At 39.6% G+C, this 27,385-nt stretch overlaps 1 protein-coding gene across 1 annotated transcript in view; it reads right to left on the reverse strand.

The window, feature by feature from the left end:
• Window positions 1-645: 645 nt before the first annotated feature.
• Window positions 646-27,385, reverse strand: part of KCNK13 (potassium two pore domain channel subfamily K member 13) — a 52,747-nt gene continuing 26,007 nt past the window's right edge. The window contains exon 2 of the mRNA XM_071557684.1: window positions 646-2,272. Within this exon, the coding sequence (XP_071413785.1) occupies window positions 1,380-2,272 (893 nt within the window). The 3' untranslated portion in view covers window positions 646-1,379. The remainder of the gene's footprint in view (window positions 2,273-27,385) is intronic.

Below are 27,385 nucleotides of genomic sequence, written 5' to 3' on the forward strand. Positions count from 1 at the left end.
TGTCCTGATGCACCTACTGTTTTTCTCAGGTCCTTTTCGAACAGTTCTGCTTATTTACACTCTCATATACTGTTTAGCTTTAATGCATTATGTGGTTAAAGTGAATCAGGAATTCAGCTCAGTCTTCCTTAAATTCTTGCTAGACTTTATGTTAATTTGAGCTCTTATTTCTCCAGTTGTCTAATATAAAGACTGATTTCACTGTCATTAAAGATCACCTCTTTCCTGTTTCATGTTCTTCTCTCTGCTATTATTCTTCTCATTGAAATTTCCTTTCTAGTCATAATGAACACTCAGAGCATTTCATTGAGAAAAACAAGGAGTTAAACATTTTCTATTTCCCTAACCCAGACCCTGTCATTATCATCACTGAAAGCCAGGGAAACAGGTGAAGAATGACAGAATTACATGAAAGAGAAATAGGACACTGCCAAAGTGATTCTGTGATCACAGTCATTTATAATAATACCTTGGATACTGGCATGGCAATTTAATTGCATACTAAAGCCTGTTGTATCAACTCAGTTACTAGTTGCATTACACAATGTTGATGCTCAATTGCTTCAGTCTCAACTGAGCCAAATATGAACAGAAACTTGGAAAGTCTATGATTGCTACCGTGGAATAATTCACATCGCTCAGAAATATGTCAGTTTTAAATTTAATTTGATATTTTTGAAACAGGAAGCCACAGTGATTCAATTCTAGAAGAAAAAGTAGCCTTGAAAAAAAAATCTCACTTTGCAAATTAAGAGAACAAAAGAAAAAGTAGGATAAGTTTTTATTCTATCACTTTTGACAGTATCCTCTTAAAGGAACGACTAAATTAAATTCTAAGGGCAAAATTCTCTCCTCATTCACATAACAATAGCTCCAGAATATACCTACCAACTTTCATACTATTTTTCATTAAGTTAGATGTGCAATATCAGAGAGAAAGGCTGATTCCTCTCTTGGTCTCAGATAAGCTACTTTCTTGAAACAGGTATGATAAAGTAAGACAGAAAGCTCCAAATAATCTTTAAATTAAGAATGTGTTCAGTAGACACACTTGGTTTCTTCCCATCCAGATTTCTTATCCTGAAATCTGTATTTTACATAAATGGAAAAGAACAGGACATAGAAATTTGATCTGAAGGCTAAATTAAATTTCTTCTGCAGTGACCTACTTGAGGAAGCAGAAGGAAGGGGAATAGAGAAGGCTGTGACTGGTGCAATTAAGTGACAGCCCCAAAAAGGTGTCAGAGATCTTCCATCAGGAGGTATTCTCTCCCACCCTCTGGTGGCTTTCTCTCCCTGGCTATTTCCACTTGATTCACATTATTTTAATACTTGTTGAAACAGTTCACACTGTTTCACTGCTGTTAACTGTTATTATTTTACCTATCCACACTTGTCTCTGCCAGTCTGTTATTCATAATTGCCAGGGCTCCAATCCCACCAGAGAATCCATTTTGCTTGGAATTAGAGTTCATTTGCCTTGGATACCCATTAGCAGTTTCTGATAGCTGTTTCTGCATGATGGCCAGTGAGACCTTATTGGAGGCCAGGAAGTCTCTCATGGAGATCATCTCTCCTGACAGACGGCGTCCATCTGTGTCACTCTCGTGGACAGCATCAGTCTCGATGGAGATGTTTCTCTGGCTGCGCACATTTCCGGGCATTACCACATTCCTCCGGGAATGAAATAATCGTCTTTGGCATCTGTGGCAGCACTTGCAGGATAATTTCTTTAATATCCAGTTTATGGATTGTTTGATCACAATAGAGATCACATTAAATAAGGAATAGATGCAGCACACCCCCATGAGTATGAAGACAAAGTTGCCAAAGCGGTAAAGGCCTTGGCTCTCGTAATTGGCATTCTGGCTACTGACCAGATCCCCAAACCCAATGGTGCTGAAGGCCACAAAGCAGAAGTAAAGTGAGTCAAAGTAACTCCACCCTTCAATTGGTGTGTACATTGCAGAGGCACAGCAGGAAATGATGAGTGATGCTACACATAAAATCAGCATGACATAGTACACAGAGGGCTTCCAGCCCGCCAGGCTGTCCACATCAGAGGTCCTCGAGCCCCGCCGACTGCTGTGAGGGAGAACCCCTTTCCTCCTCAGCTGTCTTTCGTGGCAGGACTTCATGATGTAAGCTATGACTGTGATCAACCGCTCCAAGAACAGGTTAAAGAACAAAAGGGTCCCTGCACATCCTATGAGGCCGTAAAATATCAGAAAAATTTTGCCTCCAATGGTGGCTGGGGTGGTCATACCAAACCCTGGAAGACAAAAAAGAACAGTTGAAAAAAAATAAATGTATCGTTGCCATGTCAGGAGTTTCATTACATGCAAGACTAACAGACTGGCAGCAAATCCCTGTGGTACAGCTCAGCTTTGTGGAAAGAGAGGACTCTCTCCCCAGCTGTTTCCCACTTGTGGTGGGGAAGGAACACATGCCAGCATTTCCTCCAGAACCAGAATGAAACAAAAAGCAGGAGAAAACACATGGGAAAGAAAAGAGAGTTTAGTGGACGTCTGAATTTTGGTCTGATTGCTAAGTTTGCTCTTTCCCTCTTTGAGCCTTGGATCTTGGATCACTTCTGAGCTTCGGAGTTATCATACTCACTTTCTTCTCTCTAATGCTCTTCTGCACCATGGGTCTGCCCCAGGGGTGGCTCTTGCCTTCCAGGGGTCATTCCAAACCAAATCTTTGTAACATTAAGTGAAATTTTTCTGAGGCTTATTTGGCTCCTGCTGTGTGCATGGCACATCAGCATTCAGCATCCACTGTAGCCTGGCTGTGTCTGCTCAGGCTGGAAATACACACCAGAGGACATAGCCCCAAACAGGATCAGGAGACCCTCATGAGGGTCCTCAGTAGGTGTTAAAGATGTCCTGCATCTGACCCTTGTGTCTGTTACCCATTACGGACCCCTTTCTAAATCAGCATTGCTGAAGTTTTTCTGTTTCTCTGTGTCCCACTCCACAGCACAAGTCTGTATGTGAGTCCCACCAAAAATCTCCTCTGATCTGATTTCCTGTCATGGCATTTCTCTGGCCATAGGTGCTTCAGTCTTCTATCAAATCCTTCCCATTCTACAGGCAGAAAAGAATAATTTTGCCTTGGTTAAAGCTTTTGATAAGGCAACCTCGCCTTAATAACATATTACTAAAGAATAAAAAGCATGTTCAGAACAGCATTGAGCAAATAGGGGTAAACTCAGGATAAATCTTTGCTGCTGTTTTATTAGGATTAATAAGGGATTACACAACTGACCAACCAAGCCAAAACAATCTTGCTGAGAGGACAAAAAAAATCACATCAGACATGCGACACTGCTATTTGTTTCTTCCTCTTTTTAACTAATTATGAAATAAAGACATAAGGCTGTTGGAAATAAAGAAAATTGCATTCAGTGTGATACACTTGTGTTTGGAAGACAAGACAAATGCACTGTGAAAAGACCATGTTTCCAACAGTGCTGAACTACATTCCGCTTCCTTTCACTGGCAACCTCCTACCAACACAGATTCCTTTCTAACAATGGTCCTGCCTCACACTGTAATCAACAGCCCTCACCTTCACCCCTCCAGCACATTCCCTGCTAGTAACAGCTCCAAACGTGGGCTCCCAAGGATCACTGCACTTTGACCTGTATCCACCATCAAACCACAGCATCAAAGGATCCTACAGGAGGCTCCAGCCTCCTCATTCAATTTCTGTGCTAGAGAGAGCTGGACTGCAGCTCTGTGTGGGCAACAACATGGCAAGAGACAAGCTACAAAGGCAAAACATTCTTCATGACAAGACCTTTTTTTGCTGTTTCCCTTGGCACATAAATACTTCCTCTTGCTTTCCACCTTCCCTTTCTGCTCCATGACCTGATCCCTCCAATAATCCTAGTTTTGATGCTTATTTTCTGTGCAGTCTGGATCATGTGCAAGTCACGACCTCCACCCTGTGGACAGACACATAAGGACCAATGAACAAGAAGAATTTCTCTGCAGCTGGTGGGATCTGTCCAAAGCAGTGCTGGAAAGGGAAGTGAGGGGCTGCCACATCCTGACCCACCCTGTTCCTTGAAGAAGAGAAGCAGCTGCAGGCAAGACAGCCATGGAAATGTGGGCAGCCTCTGGCACAGAGTGAACAGCATTAGGGACTGGCTTGCATCTCCCACAGCATAAAGCAAATGCCCTGGAAAGAGAAAACAGTTAAGGCTCACCCACAGAATGGCCTCATGCTTTTGGACTGCTTCCCACAGGTCCCTCTCGGGATCCTGCCACTGGCATCACAACCACAGCCTGACATCTTCAGCTTTGTTTGTTTAATTGACTGGATTTTGTTTCCGAGTTCGGTTCTGTGTGGGTAAAAAAACACTCACAAAGGATTTACAAAGGCCCTCAATTGGCGCTGGGAAATCATGGTGAACTATGAATACAAAAAGAGGCAGAACACTGACCCAGAGAGGCAGTGAGTCTGAGTATGACTGTCCCTTGTCAGCTTCTCCTTTTCAGGAGAGGCACTCTTTTTTACTTTCTGGAGTAAATGTAAAACTTTTGTTCATTTTTCTATTTACAGATCTCAATATGTAGCAATCAATACTAACTTTTCCAAAGAAGTGCTAAAATAAAAAACCTGAAAGCAGTATAAAGACATTAATTTAACAATTTTGCCCTCAAAGATAATGAGCTGTAAGCTTTTAGTTCTAGAAATAATTTCAGTTCCTGAAATGCCTTGTATCTCCATGTATTTAGCCTCACTAAGCCTGGTTAACTTTGGCCATCACCATATTACAACTGAGATTAATTTAGGATGCTGTAGTACAGATGAGTATTGACAATAAGTGCATTTTTCTCCAAATGGACTTTGGGGTATCTGAAATATGCATAAATCCAAGTAAATCTAGTGAATTGCTTCAGCCAAGATATGTGGGAGGTCAAAATTGTAAAAGGCTGAAACAGTTAAAATTAAATTAAATTTATTCTTTGGGAATATTTATAGTAAAACTTTTAATTTCAAAGTATCAATTAACCTTTTGGTTTAAAAAAATTAGTTTGAAATAAAAAGAATGGAAAAAAAATCCTTTGAAAAATCTTCCAGAGTTTTACAGGTTTCATCATCTTAAAATGGAATGCAATATTTTATTAGTGGTCAAATCCAACCCATCAAAAATTTCATTAGATGTTGTCCTTCTGGGAGACCTAAATAAATCTGTTCCAACACACCTTCAGGTCAAATTTTTGTCCTAATTTTTCCTGGTGAACATCAAATAAGAAATGCACTGCTCATTAATCTCTACTAAAACATGAATCCTTTCAAAACCCCTATTCATAAAACAGTCCTATAGAGACTAGCTGTAAGTAAATTGTTATCTTGGTGGGATTTGCCTCTTCTTTTCCCTAAATTTTTGTAAGGAAAACTGTGGCTCATTCATGGACAAAAAGGCATGACAATAGGATTCGGTCTCTTAATATTAATTATATAATTAATTATGTTAACATTACACTGTACTCGGCCAAAACAGGGGATCCATGGATTAATCAGTCCCCTCAAGAGGTCAGTGAATGCTCTCACATTAAAGCTCTTCCCCCTAACACCAAAATAAGTCTGTTGTCTGTGTGCTGTGTTCATCATAGCATGAGAGGAGCTGTGAGCTGTTCTCTGAAAGCAAATACAACACTTAACACTGCAAAGTCTGTCCTGGGGGCAGGTGTGTCCATACAGCCCCTCTGTGTCCTGGACCCGGTCAGGGCTTGCAGTGGCTCTTTTGCAGGGAGGGACATGAGGGATCTGAGCAGAGACCGGTGAGGAGCCAGGTGACATCTCCACACAAACATGGGACATGTGGCCACAATCGCGATCTGCACTATCCACCTGTGCTCCCCCACCCAGAGAGAGACTGGTTATCTCACCATGTATTCACAGAAGACTGATGAGACAGTATTTTATCCCCTCACTTCTTCCTCAGATACTCTACAAGGCAAGGGAATAAAACCCTCAAATTCCCTACTTTCCTTGTAAAAGGAGAATGGAGTCTGGGATGCCACTGTAGCAATGAAAAACTGAAATATTGCGGAATTTAATTTTTTTAAATTGTAATGTGAATAAATGCCTGACAGGTTCCTGTACAGCAGCTGAGGATCTCTCTGCCATGTCACTTGAGATGCTGCGTACCTGACAAACCAGAGACGAAGAGGCTTCCATGGTTCGTTACAGTCAGGCTTATAGTTGATTATGCAAAGGAAATGTTATCTACGCATTTCTCTCTTTTCTTACATTTTCTATGACTGTTGAAATGTGCAGTTCTCAGCAAAGTGCCTCAGCATCCTTGTTGTTTATCTGCTTTCATTTTGAAAACTGACTATTGATACCTAGATTTTTCAACTATTCTTTTTAAACAGATCTTCATCAATGGTAGAACTCTACTTTTCACACCATTAGTTTTACTTATTTCTTTAAAGGTTTTGATGAAGACATTTGCATAAAAGCTTTTTGAATGTCTAGGTACACTGTAATTTTGGTGAGATGTGACTTCCCTTTGCAAAAGCTGCATCACCTTTTTGAATGTCCTCACTAATTATATTCTTGTTTACACTTTCCTAATGTGCCTCTATGGAAGACACACTTACTGACCCGTGGCTTCCAGGCACATTGCAGCCTTCTCCATAAATTGTTGTCACACTTGCTGTCTTTTCTTCTCCATGCACCAGACCTGATTTTAGGCTATAAAGCACACTTTGTTAAGGAGCATTTTCATGTTTGAGTTCTTTCATAAGTCCTTCTCAAAAAGCTTCAGCCCTGGCAGTTTGAGAGAGACTACTCAGATATGAGGAATAAAGGAGAAACCTACAGTCAAATATATAGACAGTAAATGACTTAATGAACAATGGGAGTATCAACCTGACCCACAGAGTGAAGCAGTGAAAGAGCAAGAAGTTACATTGAAGACTGGGAAGCAAATACAGAATGAAATTATGAAATTGTCAGTAAGAGGAAATAAAACAGTGGGTGACACTTGGAGACTATTTGAAAATACAAAATTGCTTCTCGTGATAAGAAATGAAAAGAGGAAGCAACTTCAGGAAAAAAGTGCTGGTGGTTTTACAGTACAAGAGAATACTGATAAAATTTAGTGAACTTTATTTTACAAGTTGGGTGACATTTCTTGAAAGAGTTATTTCAACTTGCAATTGAGATTATAGTTAATCAAGTGGGAATCAAACCATCCTGAGTTGGGAAAATTGAATGTTTTTAAGGTACTAAAAAGTGTTTCAATCAATTTGTTAGACACGTCTGCAGATATGACATTATGTTATTACCATGGATAGAAATGCATGACAAATCCTAACTTTACCTGCCCAACAATGAAGGCAGTCCTTCTTAGTAAAAATTTCAGGTTTGTATTTTAAAATTGTGTCCCATGATCCATTGACTACTACAGACTGGTGCTATCGTTCCTAATATTCAGCTGAACGGAGCAAGTACATTCCTTGTAGCTTCAAGTGTCTTTCAAATATTGTGGTTTGGTTTTTTCACCCATTGCTTCAGCAGGAATTCAGATTTGTTTGTGAATATTCATACTCATTTGAAATTTCTCTGTAGCTGAGGTACTTTTTCAGAAGTTGGAAGGAATTTATACTCCAAGTAGAGCCAGTAAAATTTTCTAAACACTGTACATCTCCTATGCCAAACAAATTTTCAGATTTTGTTTTGGCAGCAAAATTTCTATTCTGAAGTCTGTCACCACAAAACATTCTAAAATCCACCTGTGTGTTCAGGTTATATTATGTGGACTTTCCAAAAGGATACACTCATAAAAAGAATAATTAAAAAGTTAAATCATATCATGCCTCATGATTGCCTGAAGTGAGTACTGGGTATAAATGGAGAAAAGCAAGCAGCTGTAATTTTTATCAATAGCTAGTTTGATAAGAAGGACTGAGGTCCAACAGGAAGTCCTCATAAAGCAGAATCCTCCAAAAGAGAACAAACAGCAAATAACATTAAGCAAATATTATTGTCAATCTAACAGTAAAATTTTCTGGACATTTAACAAGAAGGAACAGGTATCAACTTTCTATAATTAATCAATGCTACAAAAAATCCAGTTTCTCTATTTCCTTCCTCAACACCAGCCCCTGAAAATCTAGAAAAGCTGAATTAAAACACTTCCCTCCTCCAAGAGTCAGCCCTCTGGGACGAGGCTATGCAGTGGTCCCAGCCAGCCCTTCTTGCTCTGCCCAGGTTCCCCAGAAACATCCCATCCTACTCCCCAGACACAGCCCAGGGCACTCGTGCCACCCACATCCTGACATGTCACACACAATATTCAGCCTCAGCAAATCCAGCTGCCTATTCCAGGCCAGTATTAAGTCATTTTATCTTTTCTGTTGTAAACTGCTCCAGTGCTACCAACTGCTGCAAGCATTCTTCCTGGATTATTACCCACATTCACCTCCCTCAGCCTGGTGATACATGATTGGTGGGCATTTTGTGTTTTAATTCTGGACGTCCTGACACTTTCAGGTTACATTAATTAAAACTTTAGTTTTCATTTCCTGGTGCACTTGGTGCCATGAAAAAGTATGAGAAGCAGTTCATCAAGCCTAATCTCTCATGAATGATGCCTGAAGCACCTCATACAGACAGTGTGTATGTAGGAAGACTAGGACAGACATACAGATTTCACACTTAATTTTAGATCACGAGATTAGGCCTTTCTATTGTTCTGCAAAATCTCTCTCTTTTCTGAGAGGTTTCATTTCCTTTTTCCAAGTGTGCAGTTCACTGCTCCTGCCTTTCCCACAAAGAGGAAGTGGGTAGAAAGAAGGGGCAACACCACAGCAACATTGGGATGTTAGAAGTACAAATACCATCACAAAACAGTATTCCAGTTTAGTCTACAACCAGAGCTCTTTGTGATGTTGTGTCTGTATTACTAATGTATTTTCTATTTATTAGTTTTACTCTATCAGCTCTACTTTCAGAAGTGACTCACAGGGGCAAATATGAATTTCATCACTGGAATAGACACAGGAAAGTGACTGATGATCACGATGGGTGTGAACCAAAGTAAATATGATCAAGACTTTCAACTGCAGTGAAAAAATAATCAAGCAAATAGTAATTTGGAAAGAGAAATATAGGAAGAGTTAGACACTTGCAAAGAAGCTGACCTTTCTTCCCTCAGACATGTTCTGCAGTGAACTATCTACGTACAGAGGTTTTGTGCTTCTAAAAGAGAGACAGAAGAAACAACTCTAACAGAAGCTACACATTAAAGATTTCACTGCGAAAATGTCCTGTACTGTGCCCTGTTCTGACGGTGTTCAGACACTAATAATTCAGCAAAATTCACTCTGCCAACACAGACTACTCTGATGGCTTTCTGATCAGAGTAAGTAGCCCTAGCAAAACTAGTTCTGCCAGAGTAATTTTCACCTGTAGAGAACCTTGTAGGAAGAGCTAAAGTACTCTCAAATTTGATCACATCACTGCCCTTATGACATTGCTATATCAGTAAGGTTGTAACAGTGTCCTGTTCTAGAAAGGAATGAGGAAATTAAGTCCTTCTTTCTAGGAAGAGAAGAAAAAGACTGACTTTTGTGAGACTTTCAGTGTGTGAGAGGACATGACCATGGAAGGAGGCAGAGTGCTGTCACAGCTAACAGCAGCTAACAGCTGTTTGTTGCTGACAGCAACAAACCTGCACTCCGGTCCAATTTCTGATATGGAAAAAAAATTCTCTAGTGTCTTTCATTTTGCTAAGTCTATGCAGAAAACTACACACACCATGCATGCAGAAACTTCTGTGGAAGATCAGCATCTGAACTCTGGCTGGCTGGTGAGATACATCTATGTGTGTTGTCACAACAACTAATTTCAACATCTTTATCTTCTCTCTGATGAGGAGGGAAGGATGAGCTAGCCATGAACCTTCCCTTTACTGTAACAATTATTTGACAAAACAATACTTTATTGGGGACAGCCTGGTGTGTGGTAGCAGCTATTTAATTGGCAATGCTATTTTCCTGTGCAGATGGCTACATGGGGGAGAAAGGCTCAGCCTGCCTGGGGAGGCAGGGATATGTGGCTGTGACAGCACTCCTTTGTGCTGGATGCTCTTCTGTTTCCAGATCTGCCTGCCCAAGTGAGCTCTGCCCCTCCTGCCCAGACATCTCCAGCACTCCAGAGCTGTAAAAACTGGAAATGTCTCCAGGGCTACTGCAGCTGAGTCATATCTGCAGACAGACTACTCTGATGAGTGCCCAGCTGCTTGGTCACTGGGGGCCTGCCCTGAGTACTGTTGCTGCTGTTTCTGTCTGTGCTAGCCTGCACCTGCAATGTCATGCACAGGCAGGCTGAGAGAGATGTAACCTTCTGCAGAGGTCCTAGCAGGGTTCAGTCTCTTCCTAAAGGACAATACTGATGCTGACACTAAAGGTATAAGATGTTTTGATGAAACAGCATATATAGTTAACCAAGTACAAGCTACACTTTCACATAAATATTGAGATTTTTTCTTGCCAGTTTCAATGAGGCTGAAGGACTGCAGGGAGATAATGCTTCAAGGACTGCACCACGAGGACAGAAGACTTGTGTTAAGAGATTATGCACAAAGTTTCTTACCCTCTGAGAAAAGACTTTGGAAACCCAACCCTGCAACACAAATGTAGGTTAGTGTCACACGAGTGTAAATGGGACTTCAAAGTTAGAAATAGCAAAACCTTGGGCTTTTGCTGATTTGTTCTGGAAAGCATAGAAAAGCTGGCTTTGTGTTAGTGTGTGTGATAATGTCTGTATTGAACATAGCAAAGTTCAGCTCACAGTGAGTCACTGATAAACCTGTCTGAGGAGCTGAGTACCTGTTACTGCCCTTCGTCTCTCATTTCACATGTAGAAACTGGATGTTCTGCCTTGAACAGAAACCCAGCTTAAGAAAAGCTTCCAATGTCAAGAAATCTAAACGGCATAGGTATAAAAAAAAGCTAAAGGGACAATATTAAATGAACAAGATAATGAAAAAATCAATTTTAATAGACATCTTGATAGATCTTTTGACCCTGCTGTTAAAATGTCTCTGTAGCCTTAAATAATACATGACTCTTTGGCAGTCTATAATTTTCCCTATTTTAGTTTTTTCACATAAGATAATTTATGCAAACCTTGCCATTCTGCTTTATATAAGTAAGGTTATATTTTATTTAATGTTCACTGCAGGTCTTCTGCAAGAAACATACACAGCCTTACTACAGCTCCTGTGGGATGGTAAATTCAATGTATAAATGTTTTACACCTACCTTTGAGTTTCCATGTATAATTTTTATGTAGTTTTTGATGCCAGAGGTGCTATGCCTAATGCCTTTCCATCACCCCTAGATAGATTTGTAAGTCTGCACACCTTTTGTGTTACTATAGGGATAGAACAGGGCTCAGTTTTGAAATACTTTATTGCTATTTTCAAATTTCTTTCTAACTTGTTGATCAGTCATTTAAAGGTTTGTGTAGTTTTTATTTAGCCTTAAAACATAGAAACATTTATCTAATTAAATAATATACATTTTATTAACATTTGTATATAATATTTAATCACATTTTAATTTTAATATGCCATATGAAAAGGTGCTTGTGCCTTCATGTGCCTGAACCCAAGACAGCCTGAAACCCCGTGCTGAAAGAGACTTAACAGCTGCTGCCTTGGTCTGGGTACAGTAATACTGATGAGTGTTAGTTCTGTGGGCAAAATTCATATATATGCAAAACTGAAAATTATACATAATTACATCTGAATCAAGTCCCTGTACATGGATAGAAACATTTTTTCCTGTCAAATAGTCTGTCTTACTAACAAAGAGCAGTAACTTCAAGCCACAATTCATCTGGGCTGGATAATACTTTATCTGAATTGTGAATGTAATTAACACTGTTCCAGGGGTTTGTTTGCAGTCAATCAGGTGGTGTAAACATAATAACTCAACTGTAAGGAATAGGAACATGATGCTTTGTACTAAGTGAGCTGTAGGTTAATCTACACTAAAATTTTCTTTTTAAATAGTAGAGAGCTGCCTGTATTTTAAGAATTTTCAAATGTTAGTTTTAATTTGCTTAATGTGAGTTTTATTTTTGACATATACAGCTTTTCTGTGGAGGGAAGGTTTAGCACATCCTCTCATTTAGGGGTAAAACTATGGGAAGTAAGGCAGGATTTTGGGTTCCCCTCTGATGAAAAAACCAAGTGGTGTCTGTTTGAATCCTCTTGGTAACATCAGCCAGGGGAAACACTGTTAGTGGCATTCTAGCAGAGGGGATTTTGTAAAATTAAAACTCTTCCCTGGCTTTAAATACTAACAATTTTTTGCAACCATGTCACTTGAGGTTCAGCTAAAGTAAAAAGACCTTGGCTGTGAGTGCTCATCTCAAAAAAGTAAAGAAAGAAATCTGCAGCATTACAGCCTGTAAGGGAGCTGGACACAGATAATAAAAATTCATTTTCAGTAAGAGAAGAAATAGTGTATGTGCAGGTGTGTTTGCATGTGATTACATTTTCCTAATCAATGTCAAGTCTTATCTTGATGGCAGAGAGAAAGGTCAGTAGCCATCTCCACCAGAACCACCACGTGCCAGCGGCCTCAGCACTGCTACCTCCAAGGAAATGAAAACCTCCCCCAGAAAATTAGGTTGGCCTAATGCTTGGATACATCAAACTGAAGGACTGATCAAAGCAGCATAGCATAAAAGACTGCACAGACACTGCTTTATTTCCTTTGGAGCCAAAAAAGCTAAGAATAAAGGAAAATTATTTACAGTTTACAAGCACATGCTGCAGGGACTATAAATAGAAAGCAAGGTCCACAAGCTGACACCATATAGAAAAAGCTGTTCATATGGTGTGTAATAAGGATTTTGAAATATTCCATATAAAAGTAGAAACAGATACTAATATTGTGATTAAAATTACCCAATGATGACAACCAACACTACCAGAGATTTCAGTGAACATCATTGATTATGTGTCTCTGAGAACTGACAATTCTGCAAGTGCTTGTGATGAGCATAAGATGATAAATGAGCTTCTGTTTTATCAACTCTGAATTTCTTATCCATTGATCTGTGTCTCAAAAGCTAGGAGTTAAGAAAGGGGCAAAGGCTATTTCTCACTTAGATGTTTTGAAAGCAAAACTTATGCTGGAGGGCTGAGGGATGGACACTTGGGAAGAAAATCTGTGTTTGTCAAGTGATCATAAAATCACAGAATGGTCCGGTTGGAAGGACCTTCAAAGACCATCTTGTCCAATCTCCCTGTGATGGGCAGGGACATCTTTCACTAGACCAGGCTGCTCAGCCTGAGTAATGTCAGCCTACGCCAAAGACCATACCACCCACCATCTACTATTTTTCACATTCTGCTTATGAGAAGAGTGAAACTGAGAAAGCTCTTACCAAATAAGTTTATCCTAAAATTGCAGTATCATCTATTAAATTCATTATGTATTCTTCCAGAGGAAGAAGAAATGAACAAGTAACTCCAAATACAGTATACCTGGTTTATTATAAAACCCTTGGAAAAAAAATGACAAAGTGAAGTTCTGACTCTTTCTAGAAGTTTGGGAGATGCCACCTGTGCTGGTAATAGGTTTAAATGCTTTTAACCTCATCATTCACAGTACTTATTCCCTGGCTGAACAGCATGATTTGCTTTGGAAAAGAAGCACATAATTAAATAACAGGATTTCTTAGGACTGCAAGTGTCCAGTGGCTATCTGTATGAAAAGAAACCTGAACATTTTGAGGCCATTTATCAAGTGCATTCTGCACTAAAAGAACACAGTGACATCTTTTGCCTCTCTATAATGGCTTCCTGGAAGCCATGTTCAAAACAGTTTGCCATACATGAAAAGGCAACAGTGCTTTGATACAGCATATAATGCACATGCTGAAAAGAAGGTGCAAAATCCTGTGTCACAAAGGACTCTCTTTCAAAATAAAAAGCCTATTAGTGAAGCAGTGAAGAGACAGAGTCTGTCAGACTTCCATTAGAGCCTTGTTTTCTTTTGGAAACAAGTTTTGTGAACTTACACTGAAAAAAAAATTCACCCAGCCAGGAGCCGAAGAAATTAATGGTTTCAAAGTCACAGCAACCTTTTTAACAAATAGAGAAATCACATTCTCCAAAGGGCAGTTTTAAATGAAGAGGAAGAGGTCAAGCTTTTATGTTGTGTTTTCAAAAAATTCTCAACACTTATGATGCAGAATGATGTAAACAGAGAAAAATTAACCCTGTTTCAACAGCATGGGCAAATTGTAACTGCCAAACTTCCACAAGTACAAAATACAGAAACAACCACAAACCCCAAAACCACATCAGGCTGTTGTTACAAATATTGTACGACTTAAATATGTACTGACATTAAAATGTTGAATGACAAAATTGGCTGTTCCAGTGCAAAAATATGTAATGAAATAACAAAAGAGAGTTGTAGACCAAAAATTGGCTAGTAATTATTCCAAATCACTCACTTTCATCAAGGCTATTAGAGTTCTTGTGGTGCTGATGCTTTAATGAAAACTGTGGCTGGCCTGGTGATGCCACATTTTGCTGTGTGCTAAGTGTTCCTGCCTTCCAGGATTTCTGGTAACACCAGAAAAATCTGTATCACACACACTAGATTTTGCAAAACTCACCACTGTCCCGTCCTCTCTGGCCTCCTAGAAAGTGAAAATTGGCTAAAGTACTTTTTGCTCAGAATATATTTATATCTATACATATATACACACACACATGCACACACATACACGTATGTTTTATATAGATTTTAAAGATGGGATTTTTAAGTTTGACTTGGAACAAAACTTTGTTTTTAAAATGTCACAATTAATGCTTTCTTAGAGATGGTTAAAGAAAAACTAGCAAAAAAAATAAAACCAGCCACCAGTGGTCCTGCAGTCCCAAGAGTGATGTTTTGCTTACAAACATGGCAATAATGTTCTTTACTAGATGTGTGCCTGCGCTTTTTATAACATGTTTTTATTTAATCATTACATGTTTATGGCTTTATGATTTATGTTTTCCAAAATGCACCGCTAATAGTTCTCTTAACAGAAGAACTGGTATGACAAGCTTTAAGTAATTCAAATGACCACTTGAGACGTGGACCTGGGTAACCTCATGAAGTTCAACAGGGCCAAGTGCAAGGTTCTGCACCCGGGTCAGGGCCATTCTGGACAGAGAATGGATCGAGATTAGCCCTGGAAAGAAAGACTTGGCAGTGCTTGTGGACAAAAATCTCAACATGACACAGCAATGTGTGCTTTCAGTCCTGAAGGCCACCCATATCCTGCGCTACATCAAAAGAGACATGATCATCAGGTCAGGGGAGGGGAACTCATAGAGATCAAACATGATCTACTGACACAATATAAAACACTGAGATGGGGGAAACTGGGCTGATTGACATCATGCACAGGACTGAATTTTGGGTACCTCCTCCCAGACAAGTTTTCAAGTGAGAACCAATCTGTTCTCATAAAATTATAAGGGTTATTAGCAAACCAGAACTACTTTACTTCATGTCAATTTAAATTTGAGAACAAGATTCTTTGGCTAAAAAGATATAGTTTGAATTGCAAATCACTGTATTGTCTCCATACGTTATTATGGTACATATTTCTCTATACATTATTAGCGTACATATTTCCTTTCAACACAGAATAATTGTGACTACCTGTATTTCAGTCTTTGTTCACAACTCAATTACAAAAACACACAGTGCTGTGTAGATGGCCTTCTACATCTCTTGCCAGAGCTGAGACCTTGGAGCTTGTGGAAAAGAGGATGTGCAGTTCTTCCACTTTTGTCTTTCTACAGAACGTGCACAATTTCAGTGGAAGACTTTGCCATTTTTACCTTGGAACAACTGAGTCTGAGGAGATCTCTGATGATTCAGGCAAGACACCACTTGCTTTGCAGCCCATTCGGCTCAAATTCTGAATCTTTATTACAGAATCCTCCAACTAATTGTATTTTAAATAGGCTTAAGTGACTGTTTTTAAACTCAGCAGTGTGAGGGCAGTAATTCAGCATAGTCACAACTTAATGATGTGAACAGTGTGAGGAAACAACAGATTTATTCCAGTGCTGTATGAGGAGGCACATGCCCATGCAGCCTGCTGAAGGATCAGGTCTTCCACAACATAATGACACTGACTGGTAAAGTATAGATAGCTTTAAAAATTAAACATCCTTTACTGCTTTGGCTTCTAAGATGCTAGAACATAATTCTAAAACTTTTGCATTCCTATTTTGCACAACCCTTTGTTGCAGAAGTGTTCTCTTAGGAGTGAGGCACAGCATGTGCCTGTGAGGCACAGCACTGCCTGTGCTGATCCCCTGAGCTGGACCAGGCATATAAACCATTTGACTGAACAAATTTAAAACCTTAAACCATGGGTGGACTGCTCTGAGTAGGAAGGTATGTGAGTATTTCAGCTTTTCTACCCACTGCACTGGCTAAGGAAAATCTAGGTTCCCACTACTGTTTCCATAAGCTTCTCTTCCAAGATTTACACACCTACTGGTATTTTCCCGGTGTCTCTAAAACCCATGCTCAACATGACAAATAGAAACTTACTTTCAGTTTGAAAAGCTGTAATATACTCCTATTTCACCATGTTTATTAGGGATCTGCCACACAAACTTCTTTTCTAAGTTGTATTTGGACACGAGAACAGCCAGAGCTGTAAGAATAGAGATAATATAACTTCCTCCTAAGATAAATTAAGTGTAATGCACATCACGTGAGAAAATGAAGTAATTATTACCATTGATGAGGGGCAGGCTCGAGGACTTTGAAGCTTCAATGCCCAGTTTTGAGCTGCACCACTCTTCTGCATTACAACACACCAACTTCAGCAGTTCTTTCTCGGAGACCTTGCCATGTCAAGCCTTGGTAAATACTGCTGCAGTTCTGATATTTGATTAAATGGAATTTGTGTAGTCAGAACTGGCAAGTGATGGCATACGTTGGGAATGAAGGAGGGAAAGAAAGAGGATGCAGAAGGAGCTTGGTGTGAGGATAAATGACCTGATGTAAAAAGTGTATCTAGACCTAAGTCCAAACATCCTAACATTAATGTTGAAAAAGACTGGGACTTGGATCTCCAGGAACAGAGACTTGACAGATGCCGGCTCCATATCAGCAATGGGCATCTTTTACCAAATCCTTTATACTTTCAGGCGATGGCAAATTTGAGTGCAGAACTCCAGGGTAAGTGGATCCCTTGCACCATGTTCTACTTGAGTCCTGTTGCTGCAGTTACACCGGCAATGACAGGTAAATACAGAAGTTGCCAGCTATACTGACAAAAAAAATGCAGCTTTCTCAATTTACACTGAAATTCAAAAAATATTTATCTCAGTGGCAATGGCAGCAGAAGCAGCTCTTGTCCACTTAAGCCTGGCACTGGCTTTCTTGTTGTGCCACTGCAGTTGTCTGTGGCCTTACATTGGTCCAGAGGAGAGGTTAAAAATCACAGAATCATAGAATTACTTGGGTTGGAAGGGATCTCAAGGACCACCTAATTCCAAGCTCCATGCCATGGGCAGGGACATCTTTCACTAGACCAGGTAGCTCAGAGCCCCTTTCAACCTGGCCTTGACCACTTTCTGAGACAGGACATCCACTTCTCTGGGTAACCTGTTTCAGTGCCTCACCACCCTCACAGTGAAGAACTTCTTTTTAATATCTAATCTAAACCTACTCTCTTCTAGCATTAAAAATAACACTTTTGTCAGACTATTTTTAACCAGGTGAGTCTCGCGATCCAGCTAATTGCACAATCCCACAAGAAGCAGAGAGGTGGGAGAGAGGGGGTGCTTCTGGGTGTGGAATGGGTTCACGGCTATGGGAAGCAGCACTGCCTCTGAAGAACATCAGGGATGTGATGCTTCCACCGGACCAGCTCCTAGTGGAAGTGATTCACCGAATGCTTGTGGTGTTGGATATGCTGTCCTCTCATTCCTGGAAACTGTTATTTTCTGGAGGTACATATCCTTCAGTCCCTGCTCACCAGGGGAGGCTCAGAGAGCTGAGCTCTGCCAGTGCTGCTGCTGGCTCTGGCAGGGCTCCCCTCCGGAGGATGGGGGAGATGACAGCACTGGGGGCCTTTTCAAATGGGTGTTGCTATGGGCAACTGTATATAGGAGAACGTAGGCAGAGGCTGAGAAAGCCAGAGGATTGGAATAGAGTAGGAACAACAGCCCAGCAAGAAAGCTCTCAGGGGGGGTACAAAAGCAGATAAAGCAGCATCTCAAGCAGTCTGCTAACAATTGCAAAAAACCAATGTGCCAGTGGGCTAGAAGTTATAGCTCTTGCAAGCAGATGTGAATTTTCATTCTTAAAATGAGGGTGCTGAGGTGCCTGTTCCTCTGAGAACAGGGAGCAGATGAAGAGGGGCAGAGACACAGCAATGTAGTCAGCTCTGCACCTTCCTCTGCTGACTTCTCTTCTGCTGTGAAAGATGAAGAGGAAAGCAGAGGGAGAGTTGTCCTTAATGATCAATTTAATACCTTGCTCATTTCTAGCTGGGCACAATCTTGTTAGTTTGTTATAATTTTGGAACCATCATAATTCACTTTAAGGTTTTTTAGAGAAATTTAGCTTCTTTAAAGGCACTTGCAGAGTGTCTGACAGGCATTTTTCCAAGCCAGTTGTCCTAGTTCAGCAGCTGGGACCAGTTTATCACTGTGTGGGTGTGACCAAAGCTGTGTATTCTACACCCTCTACACAATTTCTCATGAATGGTTAACAATGGACCATTTGCAGCAGCTGCCCAGGGCACACCCAACCCTTCAGGCTGGGAGCTGGGTGTGAAAGAATCCTGTGAGATCAGAGCTGTGATAACTTCCCTCCAGGAAGTCGTTGGCACCTCTACACCCAGCCTAAGTGGTCATGCCTGCTAATGGGCCAACAATGATTCAAAAATACCCCGACTCACAGAGTCAGATCACACATTGTGGAACTCCCCACCCTGGGGGAGGTACTGAGCGTTCCCACCTGGACCTGAGGGTGTATAATCTCGGGGGTTTGGAGACTTCTGGAACCACTCATCAGATTCAGAGGAGGACCAGAAACTCGACAGGACTGCGACCACCACTCTCGACCAGACTGCGACTGTCATCTGCACCAACAGGTTTTTTCCTTTCTTTTTACTTTGGACTCAGGGGAACCACGTGGGGGGTCTCAGCACAGGGGCCAACAAACCCCATTCTGTTTGTGCCCTGGGATGCTGGGTTATACTTCTGGGTTTTGTGGGTTAAAACCCATTTATCTTTGTATTATTGCATTTATTGTAGTATTTCCATTAAATTGTAATCTGATTTATAATCTCTTTTGTGTTGGGTTCATTTCTTCTGCTGGTTGGTTTACCTTTAAACCAGCACGCCAGTTTAAACTGAACAGTCCAGGGAAAAGAGCAGGTTTCCTTCTGTGTAACCCTCCATTGAAGAAAAATGTTCTATTAACACAGAAAGTAACAGAAACAGCTGTTACACACCTGAGTTTAAAAGCTGAATTTCACTTCCAGTTGTTTTGCAACTGTATTTCAGAGTGTAAAATGGACAACTCCGTCCGTGCCACTGTGCCTCAGCTCTGGTAACCTTCCTGTGACTGTACAGCACGGAGCCAGAAAGCACTGCCAAAGCAACATGTCCATATGTCAAACCTACTGCTGGAAACCTCTGACAGTGTTTTTCTTCAGTGTCTTCCAGTTCACCTTTTCCTGCTGTCCTCGTCCCTTGGATATTGGCACAGAGGAACCAGGAGTGCAATATCGTTGCTTCCATCTCAAAGGCCACCTGGACAATCAAGTAATTGATTTTTCTTATTTAAATATTCCATCCCATTGCTGTTTCCTTTCTCTTCCCAGATCCAAGATAAAGTATTAGCTTGCTTGCCTGTTTCACTTTTCCTTAAGCACTCTGCTGACAGCAGTCCAGCCAGTTCAGTAGGATGGGGATGAACCAGGACGTTACATAACTTGGCTCCTTTGGGACACCCTTGTCCAGATTAGATTTCATCCACCCCTGTTTCATACAATGGCAGCTCAGCTAAATCAACCTTTTTTTCAAATAAGGCAAATTACTTCCTTTTTAACACAAACCCAAGTGAGACTAAAGTCTCCTGGGATCTTATTCAGCCAAACATTATGGATGTGCAGCTTTGACTTTCATGCTTTATGATATTTCTTTCTAACCCAAGAATTGGACTGCAAAGATACAAGAACTTCTTCTGAAATTTGCAACAAAGTCTTTAATATCAGATCATTTATTTTAGTCTTCTATTTCCCAGAGAATGGAAGGGAGCTCTCTGAAAAGTCATAGTGAAATAGTCATTGACAGTTTATATTTTATTGCCATTTTTTCAAGGAAGGATGATTTTATTCAAACCAAACTAAATAAATTGAACTCATTCATGTCAGGAGCTGTCACATCTTCAGGTCTCCAAACATTTTCTAGCATCATTAAACAGGTACAGTAAGAGTCTGCTAGCATCTCATAGAAAAACACGAGACATCTTCTAACCAGGTGTGATTCTACCTAAAGACAGCATTCAGCTTTCCTGTCTATTTCTCCTCACATTTGATACAGGCATTATCTGCTAGAAATGAATGATCTCACTTTTTTCAGATTTTAAGCTTCTCTTCCCTGCTATTATGTGCATGTAACCTCACTGGAACACTGCAAGTGAGGATTTTATCTTTACATACAAAATATGGAACAGGACAAGATTTCACTTCAAAGGAGGGGTACAGCACGTATGCATCATGCACACTGGATAAAATGCAATTGCTCACATCAATAATTAAGAAGTAATTTCTAACATTTCCCACTGAAGAACAAGTGAACAGTTCCATCAATACAAGCTGGGTCTTGCCAATTTAAAGTAACAAAATGATGGAAATTGATGTATTTCCTCTTCATAGAAAGTTAAGCTTATCTTCATGGGCTATGGACACTTTTGTGTCCTATTCACACACTCTAAAACTTCTCTTTTTCTGACAAAACTTTCCCCTGTCTCCCCAGATGAATCCCACTGAATGTCAGTGAGCAATATTGAACTGTTGTGAAGTGATGCTTCATTTTAGCTTGACAGACAGAAACTATAGCCTTTCAGTGGAATGTGTACAGATGGTGTGGGGCTTATGCCTTGAAAAAAGTGAAGACAGGAAACATGAACTTCAATTTTTTTAGAATGAAAAGCTGTTGCTGGTGGCATGTGCAGATAAGAAGCAAGTGTGCAATGTGTGCGGTAAGGCTGAGTCTCAAACACACAGACTTCCCCTTGAGCTTCTCACCAAAATGTGAATGACTGAAAATATCACAGCTTTCAAAAACTTACACTTTTGCTTAGTTTATCCCAAGGTGAGAAATTACAGGCTTGAAGCCCTGACAAATTGCAGTGCCTGGGTACATCTTTGAGAAATGAATAAACCAACGGATGGCCACTCATTCCCACTTGTGATTCTTCAGTGAAATTTCAATTACAATGGATGGATCTGAAATTTTCTTTCAGTGATACAAAAATCTGTTGTTCTGTGCTTTTTACTTTTTTAATGGTTTAAACCGATCTTGATAAAGTTACAACTGGTTCTCTCAGACAAGTTTTATTTTCTCTGCAATTTAAATCAAAACCAGCTCAAAAGTCAAGCATTTATTTTTCTTCTTCATTATTAATTACACAATCATAAACTACCAAAAGTGAGAATAAGAACAACAAAAAGCATTTCAGAAATTCTCACCTGTGGCCATTCTGAGGGATTTTTTTAGTTTACAGTTAGTGAAAACAGTTCTGAGTTCTGCTATATCTGTGAAGATTCTCAGGCAGCAGTGTAAAATGCCATGAAATTCTGGCTGCAAACACTACAGAAAAATTATTAACCCTAACCCTAACCCTAAATATTTCCATTAAATAATCATCATGCCTGCCATAATAATGTGTTCATCAGCATATGGAGTGGTAATTAAAGGCTAGAGTAAATATTAAACTAGCTTTCTGTCTATTATTTAGACTGTCCTTGGAGAAAAATACCTTCCACAGAGCATATTCTCATGTATTTTGATACCTAGAACTTTTCTCCCTATGTATCACATGAAGTTCAGAAAACATGACAAATAAAAAAGTAGAAACTGTTCACGTGTAGAAGGGAACACATTAGGTAAGATAGGAGACTATGTTTAAAGCAATAAAGCAGTTTAGAATAATAAAAATAATACATACTTGTTTACTTGCAATTATATCAATATTCTTGCTGTTATTATTTCTTGAAATGGAAAAGTAATGAAATCTTCAGCAGCAAAAATAATCCTTGTTCATACATGCTGAATGAAGGGATCTCTGTCAATGCCCATGGACAAATTCTGCTGCAACTCCAACAGCAAAATGAAGGAAACATTGACAGCCTAAGCTGGTCAAACAATACAAACCAATCTGCTAGATTTGGTGTCTCTAAAATCACCTTTTTTGTTTCTCATGTAGTCACAAAAGCATCATAGCCCCTCCTTTTTCATAAATTAGAATGACCTCTAGATTTCCTTAGAAAGCAAATCCCACAATACTTTATTATTCCCATGACTCTTTCCTAAAAATTTATCTTCTCTCCCTACTCTTTGTATGTAGTTTGAAGCAAGAAAGACAAAGCACAGACTTGACCAAGGGAGAGAAACCTGGAGAAGAGTTAACTAATATACCTCAGGTGTCCTATTAAAGAAAAAAGATAAAGTGAAAAAAAAAACAAGCAATGAAGCAGGATATCAAAGACAGTTTGTCATAAAAAAATACTGCCTGTGCCTTCACATTACTTCCTGTCAAACCAGACGAGGCACAGAATTTACAAAATGTTTCCCAGTAATTTTAAACTTGTATGGGGTAACTAAAAACAACCATTCCATCGAGTTAAATGTCAAAACCTCCTACATGTGGAGTAAAATCTTGGCTTGGCTTAAATCAGTGGCAAATCACCACTTTGAAAGCTGAAGTCAATAAAAATGATGATTCACAAAGCTTTAATACTGGTATTTGCTTGTACTTTTCATAACTCATAAACTCAAATATTGTATTCCATTATGTGTGTGATTAAACTGAATCTCACTGCAGTTGTATTAGACAATTAGGCATTTTGCCTAATTTGGCAGATGTTTAAAATGAAGCCATAGGAGAAGCAAAGTCTATCAGTGGCAAAACTTCAAATAGATGCTAAAAGCTTTTTGACTCCCATTTCTTTAAACTTACAGCACTAATTCCTTGACTTAGCAGATGTACTATGAGTATAAAATGAGTGCTAATTAGGAAAGCATATTAAAGTACTAAATGCAACAAAAGACACTGCAACTCACAGCATGTAACATGGCACAAGGCATCTGCGTGGCTGACCTCTGACTGACTTCCCATGAACAAGTTATTCTACATTTAACTTCCCGTACACTCCCACAGCTAAGCCTTCAGTAGGCTGTTGCTGTGGTGGCACAAAGGTCACGAGCAGCAGCAGCCTCACACTTCTGGTCTTTCCCACACTTCCAGCTTCCCTAACACTGCAGCGTGGTAACCCTTCAGCACAGCCAGGATTTTCCCCTGTCCAGGTTTGGAGGCTGGTTTTAGTGACTGCCCTCACCCTTGGGTGCTGTACCCCATGTCAGCATCACCCACTTGCTTCTGCACCATTAGAAGAGACCCAGGCACTGATGCTCAGGTAATCTGCTTGCCACACAGTAAGGCAATATGCTTGGCAGGGGAGCTCCACGCAGGCTGGAATAGATTGTAAATGGTACAAAATAAAGGCAAAAGCACGTTTTTAAAGTTGTGTTCATTTCACCCCTCCTGTGCTATTGTTTCATTCCCCAGGGAATACAGATGTGACATTATGGTGTCTGCATGCCCAACAGGGTGTATCCCACATCTGACAATAAGGAGATAACTAGTCTTCATAAAGGGAAGGGCTGCTACCAATTGCCTATATGACAATCTGTGTCATTCAGAGAGCAGTTTGACCCCAAAGCATAACTATCTATTTACACAACTTATAAAAAAATTATTTATCTATGTATATTTTCATTAGCCATGCACAGATATTCACAGAGGAAAATTTTAACCTAGCCAAAGAGTCTGGTCTACTGCTATATTACTTTTTTCTTATGCCTTTATAACTCCACCACAAAAAATCTGTTTACACCAGGGAAACACAGTGATGAGTCAGACACCAAGACAGCAAATTCAGTGACATATAAATGTGCTGTAAACAACAGATGTAATACTTTGAACAAATGACTCAGTATCTAGCAAACAAAAGAAATATAATCTGATAAATATGACAAAATTTTGGAGGAGAAATATCAAAACCCCAAATAATTTCAATAGCCCAGTTCAGTAATAAGCTACACACTATTTCAGCTACATTATACTTATATTACATAACAAAAATATGAAGATTTAATATTCTGAAAGCTACATGTTGGGCATAGCTTGTCCATTAAAATAAAGTTACATAGTATTCCTGAATTTAAAGTAGGATACTTATTATATCAAGATTTCTAACTCACTGAAGTTATTAAATTGGCTAAAATATATCATGCAGTAGGCTCTGCATAAGCTATAACAAAATATCCCTCATTGACTCATAACATAATGAAAAATGTTTCCTATGCAAGAACCACATCTTACTAGAAGAGATGTTTCCTGGGTGCCTCTTCTGCTTATGACTGAGCAAGTCCACTCCCTCAGCATTTGTAATGGTAGTCCACCTCAGCTTGACACAATTAAAAACTTGGAAGGAAATAATAAAAAAATATGCACAAAAATTTTAATTGACTTGAACATAACAGATAATCCATGTAGCTAGAACACTTAACAGAAAGCATCTTCTAGACCACTGCTGTTTCAAAACCACAATCTGAGAGCTAATGATTAATAGAAATTTCAGTTTTTTTCCTGATATTTATATTAAACTTTTGCTTGTTTCATCTTAACCCATTTACTATTAATCATGCTCATTTGCATGTTAAGTAAATCCACTCCTCCCATAAGGCTACATTTTCAAATACTTGTAGATTGCTACCAGTTTATCCTCTACTATCAAATATTTACAGGCTGTTACATAACTGACTCGTAGCACACAATGACCATTTGCCTTCTTTAATTCTCTGTCCTCTATTCACACTTCAACCTGTCAGAAATTATTGTGACTCTCCCTTAGGCTCCCTTTATTCAGTAACTGATATCAGTCAAGAAAGCTATGTGTGTGTGATTACCCAAAGATGTGAGTAAGCATTTCAGGGTCCCCAAAGCCTCCTCCACTCTGACCAGGTGTGTAGAGGGACTGTTTCAGATGGGGAGCTGCCCCAGCTCACTGCCCACCCACTGGCACCATTTGCCTCTCCTCTGCCTGGCTGCGGACAAGGATGGTGGCAGACGACCTGCTTGCTCCCCTGCTGAACCCTGTGCAGCCCACTGACATTCAAAGGAGCTTCTAGGAGGCTTCAAGATGCATTGACTTGAGTTTTTTTCTAGAGAGGCTCTACGCTAGAGAGGCAGTACAAGAGCTGGCACTACCCTGCTACCCAAATGAGGGAGGCAGAGCTCCCAACTGCAAACATCTGCAGAGCAAGGAGGACATCTTTCCTTTAGTTCCTCTCTGTCTTCACAAAACTCAGTGAATTGACTAAGCAATAACTGAGTTTTCTGGTTTCTAAATGTCCAATGGAAATACATAATCTGACTTGCAAAAAACTATTGTATTTTCCTTGCCACTAAAACATTTATCTTGAGGACACGAAATTAGTGCTTTTAGTGCTTGCAACTCAAAGAGGGATGGGAACTGTTGGGTTGTTTTTTTAAAAAAACACTTCCTTAGAGAAGTGAGGGTTTATTTTAAAAAGTCTGTAAAAGTGACTTTGATTCCTCAGAGTTCTTTCAAAATTACTGGAATGTGTGATCTGTTCATACCTACAACAATTACATGAAGATATGTTAAGAAACTCATGCTGTCTGCAGCATAATACTGTTATTTGCTCTAAAACTCAATTTCCACTGATGTTCATGTTCTGAACAATGACATAACAGAGTTAACTCAGGACAGCTGTAATGAGCACCTTAGGAGAACAGCCTGTATGTAAGTCCCTGTTAAAGCTTGTGGTGACTGTCCAAAATCCAAACACAGCTTCAGTGGTAAAATGTACAGTTAGGAGTAAGTGTATCCATCCAAGTATCCTATGTTTTAGGTTAAAAAGCATTTTTTTCAGTTTTTTTTTTTTTCCTGACGAAGACAAACTAAATTAAAACTTTATTTCCAAGCGTTGGTTTGAAAAACCATTCATATGTATGTGCAACCACCACTACGTTAACAGCCTGTAGCCTTTCTGATTTTGTCATATATTCTGGCCATAGGCAAAATTAAAAGGCATATCAAGTGCTGAAATGACAATCATACAAAGTATACAGAGGATGAGCTAATTTTATCACTAGCAATTTTTGCTGTTACTATGGCAAGTCTGAAAGCATTCCCTTTATTTAAGGTAGGATTTTGCAGTGTTGCAAGTCCTCATTTCAGAGGTTCTTAAACTCCTTTTTCATATATGAATTAATTCTACATTCACCCTGACTTTTCCTTTGTGGAAAAACATTGCAAGCCCATAGCCTCACATGTTGGTCACAGCTCTGAGGCTTTCAGAACAGCTTCAACACAGCATTTGGATCTGATCCTGTCTAAAACCGCATGCATGAACTGGCCCTCCTTTGATTTTTTCCTTGGCCAGGTAGGCCACAATTGGACCTTGAATTTTCCCAAGAGAGTAGTTCAGTAAAGAATCCCACCAAAGAAACAGAAAACATCATCAGACTGTCGGGGAAAAAAAAAGGCAATTATACATGGAAGAAGCATAAACTAAACCAAGAAAACCATTTTAATGAAATATGATAAAAATAAAAAGAGATGCTGATTTGCCACTCCAAACTATTTTATCATTAAAAAGAGATGGTGCTAAGTAACAATCAAAATAGTTAACAAGGGCCAGAACAAAAGTAACAGGACAGAAAAATAAGAAAAGTAATTTAAATTATGGTACAAGGTAAAGTACTATATATACAATTTAAATTAAGCACTTATGTAAACTGCTAGAGTTGAGAGTCAGCGTGTGCAGCTCCAAAAGCCCCAGTTCACATTACTGGTGTGATCCCATTACATTATCTTCAGTTGTGGGCTTCCCAGTGTAGGAGAAAGAGGATTAGGAATAACAAAAATAATAATGAAAAGCACAGGAAAACTGCTCAATGTAGAGAGACTGAAAAGACTAGCTGTTAAATATGAAGGGAAAATATAATAAAAATTAAAAAAGGTACTTAATAGC

Source organism: Pithys albifrons, chromosome 6 (assembly GCF_047495875.1).
Source record: "Pithys albifrons albifrons isolate INPA30051 chromosome 6, PitAlb_v1, whole genome shotgun sequence".
In the NCBI taxonomy this organism is placed as follows: domain Eukaryota; kingdom Metazoa; phylum Chordata; class Aves; order Passeriformes; family Thamnophilidae; genus Pithys; species Pithys albifrons.